General features: G+C 43.2%; 1 protein-coding gene across 3 annotated transcripts in view; it reads right to left on the bottom strand.

Moving 5' to 3' along the window:
- Positions 1-15,085, bottom strand: part of ash1l (ash1 (absent, small, or homeotic)-like (Drosophila)) — a 37,820-nt gene that overhangs the window by 1,401 nt on the left and 21,334 nt on the right. For 2 of the 3 annotated variants that reach the window (XM_086014305.1, XM_086014304.1), the window contains exons 5-27: positions 14,146-14,794; positions 13,094-13,267; positions 12,923-13,017; positions 12,635-12,708; positions 12,181-12,226; positions 11,915-12,023; positions 11,595-11,801; positions 11,355-11,501; positions 9,429-9,537; positions 9,109-9,258; positions 7,482-7,549; positions 7,051-7,217; positions 6,697-6,849; positions 5,544-5,598; positions 5,311-5,443; positions 4,657-4,923; positions 4,130-4,216; positions 3,926-4,016; positions 3,661-3,799; positions 3,343-3,515; positions 3,098-3,264; positions 2,259-2,706; positions 1-835 (exon numbers count right to left, since the gene is read on the bottom strand). The exon at positions 1-835 is cut by the window's left edge and continues 1,401 nt beyond it. In XM_086014305.1, the coding sequence (XP_085870431.1) occupies positions 744-835; positions 2,259-2,706; positions 3,098-3,264; positions 3,343-3,515; positions 3,661-3,799; positions 3,926-4,016; positions 4,130-4,216; positions 4,657-4,923; positions 5,311-5,443; positions 5,544-5,598; positions 6,697-6,849; positions 7,051-7,217; positions 7,482-7,549; positions 9,109-9,258; positions 9,429-9,537; positions 11,355-11,501; positions 11,595-11,801; positions 11,915-12,023; positions 12,181-12,226; positions 12,635-12,708; positions 12,923-13,017; positions 13,094-13,267; positions 14,146-14,794 (3,800 nt within the window). In that variant the 3' untranslated portion in view covers positions 1-743. Of the gene's footprint in view, positions 1,185-2,258; positions 2,707-3,097; positions 3,265-3,342; positions 3,516-3,660; positions 3,800-3,925; positions 4,017-4,129; positions 4,217-4,656; positions 4,924-5,310; positions 5,444-5,543; positions 5,599-6,696; positions 6,850-7,050; positions 7,218-7,481; positions 7,550-9,108; positions 9,259-9,428; positions 9,538-11,354; positions 11,502-11,594; positions 11,802-11,914; positions 12,024-12,180; positions 12,227-12,634; positions 12,709-12,922; positions 13,018-13,093; positions 13,268-14,145; positions 14,795-15,085 lie in introns of all 3 variants that reach the window. The other variant, XM_086014306.1, reaches the window with a different exon arrangement.

The following is a 15,085-nucleotide window of genomic DNA, read 5'->3' on the forward strand; positions in this document are numbered from 1 at the left end:
GTGAATCCATCATTTGAAAAGCTGACCGTCTCACACGCAGGGGAAAAAACTGGAACTCAAAACCTCAACAATACACTTTGACAAAAAGCGCTCTCAGTCTTCCCTCCCTGCCTTTAAAAAGAAGCAGGCCGAGTCTGTGTCGACACGAGTAGGCTGACTACAGTATAACGGGTGAAAGGTAATAGCTTTCCCCCTGCCCCAACACTTCATCATCAAGTACTGTTTTAGTGTGTTTTCAATACAGATACATTACACAGCTTCACTATATCCATGGTACCAAAAGTGCAGTCTACCCACGAGCAGCATCTTGCACCTCTACTAGTTTGCCTCCACTCCAAAAATTCCGGCACGTAGCGTCCCTCATTTGATGCACTGACATTGCAGCGCGGCTCCACAAGGGGGAGTAATTCTCCAGCATTCTCATCTACACTGACTGAGCGATAGCCATCAGTGTGCCACTCAGTACCAAATGCGTCATTTCAGGGGATGTTGTGGGTTTTTTGTCCTATGTTCATCTAGCAAACACTCCTTGAAAACGCTATTGACATAAAGTCGGAGCTTCCAAACCCCCTCCATCATCTCGAGAGTGGAGATGATAAAAGTCCTGGAGGAGGTAACCTAGAAGGTCCAAAAGACGCATTATGGTCCGGAAGGGTTTGAATAGCCAACTCGGCTCATTTCCTTTATCATCTCCCGTGCTTTAGAAGGTGAAAGGCAGTCGGCTTGCCTGGCATGTTGAAATGTTACTTTCTGCCAACAAAATCACCAAATCCAAGTGTCCGTCGCCGTAGGCGCCGCCCTGCACCCTCCTCCAGGAGATAAGTGACATCTACGGCTGTTGGAAGAACACAAAAAGGGGACGCTTAGGAGCTTTGACAGAAGTAGCTGAAAGGTGAGGTCAAAAATCAAAGCAATATCTTTAGAAAGGGCTCTCCTACAAATGGTCCACAACGTGCTCACTGCTTGATGGCATTGTGACACGTTTGCCAAGGGAAATGTTCACTTTGGAGACGGATGGGGTTCAGGTGTTCAGGTATCATTTTGGGTAGGGTGGTTAGTCTTTGGAAGATGAAGGCTCCCTTGCTATACTGTATTCTTCCTTATAATCTAATGGGCATTAAACATGTTAGCTCCTCAATCCGATTTTGGCCATGCTCTGTCCGCAAATTCTTCTTCAGTCATTCCTGCAAACACAATCACATTGAACAAGGTGTTTTGGTGTATTGAGATTCATTGAGTTGATGCAGAACTTTCATTATGGTACCTCTTTAAAAAAAAAAAAAAAAAAACATTGAAATGATTATTTAATATGCATTTTACAATTGGGAAAAAAATGGCGATGAAAGCTACATGGTAGTTTGTTTACTATAAATGTAATTCTGTTCGCGAAAAACGAAAATGTTTTGTCCTGCTCAAAGGTTAGACCAGGGATGGGCAACTCCGGTGCTCAATGGCCGCTATCCTGCATGTTTTAGATGTTTCCCTCCTCCAGCACATCCGATTCAAATGATCAGTGTCAGGCTTTGGCAGAGCTTGCTGACAAGCTAATCATTTGAATCAGGCGGGTTGGAGGAGGGAAACATCTAAAACAGGTGTGCCCAAGTCTGGTCCTCAAGCGCCCCTATCCGGCCTGTTTATGATGTAAAGCATCCCTTTTCCAACATTCAAATGATCGCCTCATCTGTAAGGTTTGCAAACGCCTGATAATGATCCCGATGATTTGAATCAAGTGTGTTGGAATAGGGAGACACCTAAAACAGGCTTGGGCTCAGTAGGGCCAGATTTGGGCACCCCTCACGGACCAGAGCTGCCCATCGCCAATTTTTGACTGCTTCCAATGGGAAAATTATTTCCAATCCAAATGGATGATGTGGCCGAAAATAATACGCTGAATCTGTTCTGGTTTTAAAAATCCAACATGAACTAAAGAAAAAACAACAGGTTGTGTTTCTGCAAGAAAAGCACGGACAAAGGCAAGAACCACAAAAATACCATCCCATCTGTTAAGACAAATGTTACTATGCGCAATATGACTCATGTCCCTTCTTTTATCTGTTAGAACTGGCCTGTATGAAAATGTTTGGAGAGTCACCAATTTCTCAGTCTTCTGAGTTAATGATTTTTTTTATTTTTTATTATTATTTCTCACTCCACCTAATGGGAAGGATTCAATGAAATGCATCAACTTCTATGAATAAATAAACTCAATCCCTGGTCCTCTGTTGGTCTACCACCCTCCTGTGTGCCTGATCCCTCACCATTCTTGCCGGGAGTTCTGTGTAGCAGATCCAAGAGAATCTTGTTGAGTCTCTCCCTTTGGGCCTCCCTCCGGCCCAGCGCAGGGTGGTGAAGCGGCGAGCAGGCTGACGAGGACGGCTGCTCGGGCATCATCTCCCCTATCCTCTCTGCGGAGGCCTCCTCCTGCTCCTTTTGCTTCTCAGCCTCAGGCCCTTCCCCTTCACCCCCCTCTTCATCTTCATCGTTCTCCCTCTCTACTTGTGGAGGCTTGCCCGGTAAAAGTTCCGGAGCGCCCGTAGCTGCCTCCACGTCTTCCTCCAATCGCCTTTCTTCCGCCTCTGGTGGGAAGTCGTCACCCCGCTCGCACGAAGAACCGTCGTCCTCGCAGCCTTCGGCTCCTTTGGAACGCTCACTCTTCCATGCCGAGCGGCCGCCATTCCTCTTGTAGTTGTCAGGTACGTAGTGAGGCTACGACGGACAATGAAGACAATCCACATTCACATATGTGAGATTAGAAAGTCGAAAAGCTCACGTCAATTAAATGCACAAACAGTTCATCCCTCCACCATTATTAACACGACACTGCCTGGGAAATATTGCTAAGATTTCTCCCGTAAGTGTAAATAGTACGACACTTAATGCCACTTAACTGAGAAAAAAAAAACAAGTGACAAATAAAACACTCAAGCGCATTCCAGCCATTCATTTTCTAAAGCACTTGTCCTCATTTGGGTTAAAGTTACACAACAGAACTATGAGGCAACTATGCGGACCCCAGTAGTCCGCCAAATAAATTTTGCTCCCTATTTTTTTTTTTTTTGGGAGTATCAGTATCAGAGCCCGCATCCATCCGTCTTACCGAGAAGTCTCTCTTGGGCGTCAGCCGCTTGGGGAAATGGTTGAAGGCGTACGGCTTGGTACACACTGGGTAGCGGTTACGATGGATCTTGTAGAAAAGGTGAGCCGACTTGTCCAAGCGGTAGTCACAGATGTACACATCTGGCTCTTTTACCCCCTTTGGCCGTCCTTTAGGAAGACAATCAAGTACATCAGTCCACATGTGTCCACGACTTGAATATGAAAAACAACCGAGCATTTTCTCACCTTTGCAGTACGTGTAGAGATCGAGAACGCAGCAGGGTCCCACCACCGCTTCGAGCGGGATGATCTCGTAGAGCGGCATGCGGAATAACTCGTTCTGGTAGAACCGGCGTGATGGCGAATGGTGTGTCTCGTGAGGACGGAAGTAGTGGTGGCCAAAGGCGAACCGCTCACCCCTTCAAAGTTGGGTACAAGTCACAATATCACACAAATGCGACATGAAGGGATAGCAACTTTCATAATGACGACAATGACCCAAATTTAGAAAGGCGATCAAATATTCCCCCCGCTGCATGCAGGTAGGTGAGTTAACTGATTTACTTTTCATTCTTCCAGAGTTTCTCGATGCGGAAGATGTCAAGTTTATCTCGGTTGATGTGAGACAGGAGGCGGTAAGACTGTCTGATGGGCTGGCCCTCGGACGTGCGTCGGCTGTCTCTCATCAGGTACACGCAGTCGCCTGGACACACAGGCAGCTTACTTTTCAAACAACCTTGCAGGTATAGTTACACAAAATGCATATAAAAAGAATTTGAAAGACAGGGCATAAACTCAACCACGCCGATAAGGTTGTTGCTGTCAATACCTTGGTGTAGAAGCAGCTCGTCTCTTAGGAGGCAGATGTAGTAGACGGAGCCGGCCTGGGCGTAGCTGGGCTGAGGTATCATGGGGACTTCCTTTAAGACACACACACAAAAAAACAACAACAAAGACAACATTGTCCAAGTCACAAGAAAACCTGACATACACTCAGCATGATGTTCTGGAAGCCTCTCACATGCAGACATACCGTGTCTACTGGCCTCGGGTCACACTCCTCACACAGATAGTGCTCCACTTCTGTCTCCAACCGCATGCAGTCACAGTGTTGCCATACCTTCAACAAAAACAAGTAGGCTACCATCATACCGAGGAAAAATAAATTGGAACATCGGTCATCGCCCGGGGGCCCTGGTGTCCGTTTCTTGCCCACGGCTGGAATGGATTCTTTGTATTTCCATTCATTTTAATGGGAATAATTGCTTTGGTGATAGAACAGAGTCTCGGAACAAAATAAGGCTGAGAACAGAGGTTCCGAAGTAGTCATGTCGTAACTCTCGTGGCGGGAATAACACTGATATGGTCTTTGCCTTTGGCACTGGAGTGGGATATTTTAATGTTGCTTATTTTTCTTTGGCTCCAGCGGAAATTACCGAGTTTAGTTTGGCCTCTTGGCAAATACAATGACTGATTTAACCCGTTTTCTTTGGTCAAATATCCAACCGGATAAAAAAGTCAAATAACATGGAAAATCAATTTGAGCGATTTTCATCTTACCATGCACTTTTCACATTGAATCATCACGCCTTCATCCTTGTACATCCCACAGATGCACCGGATAACGTCGTCATCCTTGTCATGGGATCCGGCCGATCCATGTTGGTGACCCCGGTCACGCTCAAGTGAGTCGGAGCTGTCGGCCTCGCTGGCAGTCTCGCCCATAATCTCGTCGATCTGCACCGCCGCCTCGTTACGGGCGCTGTAGTAGGCTTTGCGCAGCCGGCACACATCCCTGCCGATTGCCGACTTCCTGCCATAATATTTCTAATTGGGAAAACGAGGCATTTCGTGAGAAATCATGTTGCAAATGTGTCGAGCCACGCAACTATAACCTCACGACTACAATTAGTAAAGCAAAAGGCAATCAAACCCTTTTGTAAAACTAACACGATCGCGCGTGTTTTCATACCTGCTTATCTATTTTATTGTTGTCTACTTGGAAAAGTCTTCTAAAAGCTCTACCTGCACTTGTTCAGTTCAGGCACACTATTTGTCAGTTGTGGAAAGTTCATACTTAGTGTTAACATCAACATCTCCCCTTCTAATGTTCATCTACAACTTTATAGCACAAGGCCACTGCCACATACTCGGTTTGCATTATTCACAGCAAAGTGTATATTCAGTGGAGCACATAACGGGACAGCTGCCTACCTCAGCATTGCGGAACACTTTGAGCATGTCGGTGTCGAATGCTTCGACGGTCTTGTAATGGCCCGTGAGGATTTGTTTCTCAATGGTGCTCAAATCCAGAGGGTCTGACACCTTCTCATAGTAATGGCTGTTCCTAATCATGCGATATTGCACACAAATGTGGTTAGTAACCTAACAAAAATTGACAACAAACCTTTCAGGGTTTTATGTGATAAATGAGTTCATATTCATACCTTTTCCGCGACGGGAGGTTCAATAGCGGAGCAGCAAGTGTCTGGCTGGATGAATCTGAGGTAGAAGTAGCAGAAGAGAATTTTTTTTATAGAATGCTAAAAGCTGGGGTGGACCAGGGACAAATTCTGAGTCAAACTGTTGTTTACATGTTACACTATGATGAATACGATTTCGGCAATTTCAGTCGGACTGACCCAAAATTTACATTTGTGTCCCGGCTGTAAGATCTGTGTATTTCTTTGGGTCACAACTAGTGTTGTTCCGATACCGATACTGATATCGGGGAGTATCCCGATACCACATTAAAACACTGGTATCGGTATCTGCGAGGACTAACAAATAACGTGCCGATGCCATTTCCCGATGCTGTACTAGTAAAGAACGTTGAATGCAGCGCTTTGTATCTTGCTCCCTGCTACTTTTTCATATGTGTGTGTGTGTGTTACAGTGGGTTACAGGAGATATAATGTCGGCGATATGGAACTACTTCAACATAGAAACTCCAGCTAGAGCGAATGTTGGAAGAGGCATCAAAGTGGCCAGGTTCAATACGTTAAACCTGATTCAACATTTGAGAACGAAACATGTGAACGAGCACCAAGAGCATGAACAAGGGGAATGGACCGCAACAACAAACCCTGCTCAATTTTGGATTTTGGAGTTGAACATGTTGGATTTTTCTACTGCTTGTTTTTGGTTTTGAAAGTGGATTTGGGAGCGGAAGTTGTTGCAATGGGTCACTAATACTCAAAACAAACATTTACAATAATGTCCCATAGCTTTTGTAATTAATCCGACACAATCCCTCTCAAAGATACCTCGTGTATATTATTTATTATTTTTTCCTGTTTCACAAAGGTTTTTAAGTCTGACCAAGCCATGATAGCAATGGTTTTACATCCAAGTGAGTATGCAATTCTTTAGAATTACAAGAAAAAACTGCTCATATACATCTTTTGAAAAAATAAAAAATAAAATAAAAGTCTGGTATCTGTACAGTATCGGCATCGGCCGAAACCGCACAGCTGGGTATTGGAATCGGTATCGGGGCGAAAAAATGGCATCGGAACACTAGTCACAACACACATGCAGGGAAAGATTATATGGATATCAACAACGGCTATACGAATGAACGGCAAAATAGCGACTAACCCTTGTAGCTGGTTATCATGTCACAAATCTCCTTGAAGATATGTGCAAGGCGAGCAGTGCGTGTGACTTCTGTGTTTTCTTCAGCAGCGGCAAGCCTTCGCGTACGCACTGACCGTGACGTCTGCAGGGCTGAAAACTGTGTGAGGAAAACATCTGGGGAAAAACGGGCACGTTAGTTAGCTTGACATTCTTCCTACTATCTCTACTCCTACTATCTCGACTCTACAAGTCATACGGAATCGATCATTGCATTTGAAATCAGTCCAAAAAAAAAACAAAAAAAAGAGTTGGCAGAGTAAGGAAAAAAATCCAAAATTAAAAAGAAAAAAAAAGAGAGAAATCACTCACGCTCACCTGACTTAATGTTGCCATCATCACGGATGACACCTCCCCAGCGGGTATATATGGACAAGCTGCTGGGGTCTCGTTCTCGTTCGCCCTCCCGCTTGAGCAACTCCTGTTTCTCCCTCATTTTTTCCCAGTTCCTCAGGAGGAACACTCGATGCTTGAGCACAAAGTTCCTAATGATTGAGGGAAGGGCAGAAGGGAGAAACGTAGTCAGACTCTAATTGATTTTACAATTCACACTTGGAGTTCAGACAAGGGTACTCTTAGCCTTCTTAGATCTATGCTCTAGGGCAGGAATGGGAAACGATCGCCAGGGTCATACATTTTTTCCCATCCCGCCTACAACTACCATAGGAGATCTGCCAGTTGATCTTGCCTGATCAGGGTATTGTTTTAGCAGGGTTTTTTGTTTTAAACGGAAATCATGTGTGATGTACCTTTCTCTGTTTGACATGGGTTTCATAAGATGAGGGTAAAACTTGTTGCTGTCACTTGATTCTTCCTCCTGAAAACAAAGGAAAACATGCATCATTAATTTCCTCAGATTATAAATATCAAACATCTCATTTACAAAAATAAATTAATCAGGTAACAGAGAGTCCCGCTTTTCCACACTTCTCTGATGAGTCCATGTTTTCATGCACTGGGTTCAATTTCTTCGGCCAAAGTGGTTGGTGGCGAAAATGCGTCTTATTAGGTCGCTAGTTGCTAAATGGCAGAAGTCAAATGGTGTCATTACAACTCCTTAAAACGGAGGTCAACCCAAGCATAATTTTTTCAAGAATATGTTCCCAGCAGGCCCACTAGTTGAAACACAGCATTCTGATTAATTTTGCGTTTGTGGAATATCAGTTAAGTAGCAAAATGCACTTGTTTTTAGCCATCTCTGGGGGCGGCCATTTTGTCTTCTGTTGACTGAAAATGACATCACAACTGCTTAAAACCACCAATCACAGCTGACCCGTTCTCTGAATCTGAGCCGTGATTGGTCGTTGTGAGCAGTTGTGATGTCATTTTCAGTCGACAGAAGACAAAATGGCCGTCCCCAGAGATGGCTAAAAATGAGTGGATTAACACTTCTTCCACAAACGCAATATTTATCAGAATGCCCTGTTTCAACTAGTGGGCTTGCGTGAAATATATTCTTGAAAAAAATATGTTTGCGTTGACTTCCGCTTTAAATCTCGTACAGCTATGTAACATTTTATTTTGGCACAAAAGACAAATGCTCCTGGAGTATTTCAGCACAGTACTTAAGCCCACTCTTACATCGAAGGTCCTTATGGAATTCTTTTTTTATTACATGAATAAAGTATAAAAAATAAAATAGTCAAACAAAGTTCCCTGTACCTCTTGTGGATGTTTCTTACATTCATATTTAACATTTGTCATTTTTCATTTGGGTAATGAGTAGCTCGTCTGTTTTCCCATTATTACTATTTGTCATCGACAAAATACAAAGCACAGTATTATTTCTTGAATAGTGAATAGGAAACTGCAGTTTTGGTGTTAAAATGCATTCATTGGATATGAGGATTTGCTTTATCATTACAAGTTTCCACAGTAGAAGACATTTTTAAAACACGTTTTCCTTCCATCCACATGCATTGCAATATTTACTCATTTCAATTAATGTAGCATAAATCATTCAACACTTCCCCACAAACGTTTTATTCTTGTGAATTTGATATTATGGTCAACTACGAAGGTTGGAGCATGTACAGATATGTTGTCTATTGGGTTTCCAATTGAAAGGTTTTTCAAACCAACTTTTAAAAAGTCCAATAGTCAGATTAAGAAGTTTGGATGCATTTTAAAAGCCTGCTTTTCAATCTATTTAGTGTTACAAATGCCTTTTGAATGTATACAAACATAATGCATTGCATTTTAACAGAAATTGACCAAAGTAGTATTGCAGCAATCTGTGGTCCAATAAATGCCGAACCTTATCATCATTCTTAAGAATTCTTTTTTTTTTTTTTTTTTTGAAAGAAATCAGGCAAATATCAATCTACTGAATGTGTCTTCTGACATCAAAGGTTGACAACACAAGGGATCGCTCACTCGTTTTTTAAGCTGGTGTTTGGATTTCCGTTTCTCCTTGAGTCGACCCAGTCGCCGAGCACCAGCCGCCTTGCCAGGCAGTCCATTGATGCGCTGGCTTTTCCCGCCGATGATACCTCTGCAACTCTCCGAGCCGCACTTACACACTTGCTGTGAGGAAAAACAACAGCAGTGTCAAAAAAAATAGCACAGATTTGAGGCCGGTGAGAAAAAAAAAAAAAAAAATGTGGAACGGTAAACTCAAAAGAACAATGACAAGACATCACTTGAAACATTTAAACATGAACATCTGTTCATTAGAATCTCAGAATGTCAGTCACCTGCTCCTCCGTGTTGAAGGAATGGAAGTTGTAATCATAGGTGAGCTCAGTTCCGCTGCTGATGTCCTTGAGCGCAAAGAGACCAATTCTGTACACCCCATTGACTGACCTGCAAGTCACAAGGACTGAGTGAGTGCAGCGTCCTCATAAATAGCCACATAATTACATAGCGTACCATAAAGCACAAGGACGTTTTAGAAATTAGCCACAGCAAATACTGGATGCCACTTTGAAGTTAAGCTAAGCGGTCTGTGACCATGTGCTGAGTTGATAGTTTTCCCCCAATCTGAAAAAAATATTCAATTAAGAGATTTGTTCACACGGGGTGGGTGGACAGTGGCATTTTGTCCACGGAAGGGCTTCTTTTTGAGTTTCAAACACGTCTGCATTGAATGAAAATTGTCTGGACACCGCAGTTGTAACCGAGTTTTTTTTTTTTTTTTTTTCATTTTAGTCCGGCTACTAGGGTTGCCAACTGTCCCGTATTAGCCGGGGCGTCCCGTATTTTGGGCTAATTTGGTTTGTCCCGTATATTGACTATCAACTCTTGCAAATACAGAAAACTGCAATCTACCGATCCTTTATGTAAGATGCTTTTAGTAAAGCTCTGGATGGCGATCGATTGTCAATAACAACGGACACAGACGGGTTGGCAGCTCAATGTCTTTCACTTGTATACTTACTTGCTCGAACATACATTGCTGGTTCTTAAACAGTGATAGCACATTGCAGCGCCCCCTAATGGAGACTCTCAGTACTGCACATGACAGATCCTAGATCAGATAAAGCGTCAATCTCAGAACAAGCGGCAATCACTCCACCTGTCATGTAAGATTCGGATTATGGTATTGACGAATAATACAGATGACAGAAGCAGCTCGATTTACTGGACAATTTTTTTTTTACTAAAAATGGTAGTGCTACACAGCTGCCACCGGGTAGCTTAATGAACAACAAACCAAGGAAGTGATAAACCGCCACACAAAACACACCTACGTTGCAAAATTAAATGTAAATAAATAAATAACGAGGTGGGTGAACGCACATAACGAATACAAACTACTACATTAGAAAGAATTAACTCACAACAATAGACTTGTATTTACGAATAAGGGCACCTCAAGGCATGCTGGGAACTCCAGCGTCAAATAGAGTATTCTTTTTTTTTTTTTTTTTTGCAAAAGAAATAATGTCGACTTTTGTACAACGCTTTGGGTACCGTACGATGTAGACAAAGTGATATACAGTATAAGTCTCCTCCATTTACTATGTAGGGCAATTCTTTTTTATTTCGTTGGAAAAACGTAGTCCCCCACCCCCAAGAAATATGGCATATTAAGCTACAAATCCAATCGGAAGTCGTTCCCTGATGTCGGCACGATTAATGTCTTGTATAATTTTTTTATAGGATCACTGAAAATAGCTACACCGTGATATATCGTTATCACGATACAATAGCCTCTATCGTGGTCGAATTTGTATTTTTCCCATATTGCCCAGCAATATTGTACAGCTGTATATTCTTTTTCCTATTCCTCTACATTCTTGCAAATTTTCCGTTCACAGTTGTTCCGTGCGGTTAACATGCTTTCTGTTAAAGTGCATCACTTCAGCACTCATTCTGTATTGATTCACTACTTTATATTTAAGCCAGCTCTAATGGTTAGCAAGGCTCCTTTGTCCTCCCCCGCTCTCCCTTACTCGGTGTTAAGTTACTCCTTAACCTCCTTTTAGCGCTCATGATAAGTGACAGGTGAAAACCGGATCCAAACAGTGGAAGGAAAGGGCTTCGGTAGCGAGCCGGTAGTACCCTCAGCAGATCCCGAATCGAATCGTGAGGTTGCCAAGAGTCCCACCCTTACTAAATTTGAGACCTGATATTAGCCGTTTTATCTGTGAACTGCTTTTTCCCTCCGTGACACTCACCACTTCTGCATCTCACAGTTGGGCTCACAGCTGTGGTTTATGAAGCGCGCCTCATTGCCCATTCTATAGCTGTCAATCACCATGCCACTATCCAAGTTCAGACAGTAGTGGCCACTGTGAGCAAAGTACTGCTGCATCATCCGACTCCTGAAACATTATGAAGTGGAAAGAAAAAGAGTTCAACATACAGGTGTGTAAATGAACACTTGGCTACGCACAACGTGGCCAAAAGCAGTTCACCTGAACTCATGCTCGCTGACCACTTCTCCCAGGTACTCAATAATGAACTGCCCAGAGCGGAGACTCTCTTTGGTGCGGATGCCCCAACCCTTGCCCTCCGCACGGAATCTCTCCAGACACTGAACCCATTCGTGCCTCTGGATATGCTGGTTGTCGCAGTGCTCATGACATGGACAGGTGCTGGGAGAGCACTCAGCAAAGCTCATCCTGGGGAAATTTCAACACAGATAATTGTTATCGCCATTGCCTCTTTATTTAACTCAACACAGCATTGTTGTCGTGACAAATTATCGATTGCAACTGTCAAAATTGAACTTTACCTGTTGAGGCAGTCATCCAGGCAACCTTTTTCAGTGCGATTCTCGGGAGTTTTACAGTTGCATGTAGTTGTTTCATACCCGGAGAAAGGCTTTACATCAACGTACACATCTGTGACACAAGCAAGAGCACAATGTTACATGGACAGTTACAGACGCTGTTTAAGGAGGCGTTTCCGGGCAAGACAACATCACATATCAGTTGAATCAATACATGTTAAAATGACATTCTGGTTCAAACATTAGACCAAGCAATGTTACACACTTACTTGATCTGATCTTTTTGTAAAGAGGGACATCAGGCCTTTTGTACAGCTGTAACAAAAAAAAAAAAAAACATTGATTACGAGAAGCTTCATTAGAAAAAGAAGTAATTGTGGCAATACTTGAAAGGTAGGGATGTAACGATTCACTCTAGCCCTGATTTGATTTTCAGTTAATAATTGATCTATAATCAATTTATAATACAATAATAATAATTTGATCGACACATTCAAAATGTGCTATGCATCTGGAATGAAAAAAACATTTCAAGACATAATTTTCTAGATGAATTTAATCAACCCGGTTGCGATTAATCGAATTGATTAATCGATTAGTCGGGGCGAATCGATTTCAAATCGATTTTCGATTAATCGTTACATCCCTATTGAAAGGTCTAGCTCATGAAACACTACAAAGAAAACTGAAATGAAATATACGATGCTCATCCTAATTGATCACCTGATCGTGTTTCCACAGCCATAGGATGTCATAAGGCAATTGGAAATCAATGCGCTTCTGTCGCAGGTACTTTCCTGAAATGTCACACAAAGTCAAATAAAGCCTTGAGAAATAATAAAAGGTTGTGTTGCTGATTTGTTATTGGAAGGATGGTAAAGCCCTACGAAGACAACAGGCTCAGCTCCGAGCACGGACATACAAACGTGACTGATCAATCGATCTAAAATTGGATACATTAATCGAGCCTACTGCATGATGTAAGAAAATACACATAGCTTAGCGACTCACCAACATGTATGGGTGCTGGAAACAATCCGTAATCATGTTCCCCAGGTATGTACTCAAGCTTCTCTTTCTTTAGCTGCAGAAGCTGACTGCGGGGGCTACAAGCAAAAGCATAAAATCAACATGTTAAATGTAAAGACCTTTCGCAAGCCAAAAAAAAAAGAAATATCTTACTCTTCAGTCTTGAACACATCAGAGTAAAGTCCAGCTTTCTGGAACTTTTTCTTTGGCGGTCTGGCCGGTCTCTTTTCCCGTGGGCTGGTTATGGGGATGGCTGGAGTTTGTTCCCTGGAGACGGGTTCTGGGCGTTGAGGGGAGATGTGGCCATCTGGCTTACTCTCCACTGAGCTAAAAAAGAACCATTATTTGGTTGATGATAAAAAAAATTTAAAAAAGACACGTTTCGACATGCAAGAGCACTACAATCTTTGACACTTTGATTGACAGTATAAAGTGGAAATAAAAACTAACCACTCCTGTTCAAATTTTAGCGGCGTGGGTACCCTTCCGTCGTCTGTCATTCGCCTTTTTTTCCGGGGAGAAAAAAATAGTACACGTCTATAGGCCAGTCCGCCTCTACCTTTAAACGGGCTTCCTTTTCTTCGTGTGGGCTCTCAACGAAGACGGATGCTTTCTAACCATTTAACCATCAAGGACATGGAAGATGCATATATAATTGGAATTCTGAAAACAGGCGTTCATTATTCTGTTTGGAGTTGGCGGTTTTATTGCAAAGTACGGAAAAACGCTGACAGCACTTTTGGAAACGGGAAGGTTGCCCATCATCACTGCAGGTGTTTTGGAGGGCCGTCAATACTCAGACTCAGGCGAAGAGCGAGCTCAATCGCAGGGTGGATGCCATTCCTGAGTTCCTTCGCAAAATGGATGCCGACTTGGAGAAGTTGTAAGATCGCCTTGGTGAAGAATTGAACCACAAATTCAGCTATTTGATGCCCTGAGTGGCCAGTGAGACAAGGCAGACATCAAATTTAAATCGGCCTATCCTATATAATTGTTATCTTCGTGGCCGTTAGCCTTGGGAGGGCTTTTTATCTTTGTTTTATTTTCGCCTCCAAAATGTGTTGTACGGACTATATGTCACATTAATAGAGGAAAAACCTCCGAAATTTTTAAATTTTTTTACATAAAAGCCTTGCATTCGATCGACCATGGGTGTGTAGACTTTTCATATCCACAGTATATGGTCGATTTTAGTGAATACTTACCCTGGGAAGTGACTGATCTCATCCTGGACAAGCCAGCACCTTCCAGATCCTGGTCTGGACCTTGCAATCAGGTTGCCCACATTTCCTTCTCTTTCTGGCAATTGCTCCACATTGTCGTCTATCTCCCCTTCCTCCTCTTCATCACCTTCATCTCTCTCCCAGTGTTTCCTTTTCTGTCCTCTGCTACGCTGGTCTTTGACAACTGCCTCAATGGTATCCTGTACGGTATCCCCATCCCACATCCTGCCCCCTGCTGGCCTGTCTCCCACACGATGCCGGGTTTGACTTAATTCAACAGCAGGGGGTGGTGATGGTGGCGGTGAAGGTAACGGGTGCTTCCGGGGACGCCCGGGGCCCCTCTTTTTCACCATGTTGTTTCCTGTACGGGCTTGCCGCTGCAGCTTCTTGGCACGCAGGATTTTGTTGACATGGTGGAGGCTGTGCCTGGATTGCTGCGATCGATGGGACTGATGGGGCAGGGGGGCATCGAGGCAACAGTCCTGGGAGGGTGACAGGCAGGATGAGGACGCCGGGCCATGCGAGTAAAACATAGGGGACTGGTGGTGGAGCTGTTGTCGGTGGTGCAGGGATGCTTCGGGCCCTTCTGATTTCGAGAGTGCACCACCTCTTGTCGGGATACTTGCAGGCCCTTTTAAAGACAAATACACAAATAAATGGGCCGAATATACACGTCATCAGATGATTTTTAGTAGGGCACGATAATCGTTTCTTTCGATGCATCGTTTGGCGTATTAAAAAGATTCTGAATCGATTCATAGGTATTAATAATCGATATTTAAAGTTGAACTAAGAAAAACTAAAACCATGCGCAAGCGAATATGCGCGTTTGTACGTCAGACGTCTGTGCTAGGTAGGATAAGCTAACAAGATGACAAGATGGCGGAACAAGCAAAACCTGATGCGAGCGGAGCGAAATTAA

This window comes from Filicampus tigris, chromosome 18 (genome assembly GCF_054856515.1).
Source record: "Filicampus tigris isolate MCC_2025a chromosome 18, RoL_Ftig_1.0, whole genome shotgun sequence".
Taxonomy (NCBI): Eukaryota; Metazoa; Chordata; class Actinopteri; order Syngnathiformes; family Syngnathidae; genus Filicampus; species Filicampus tigris.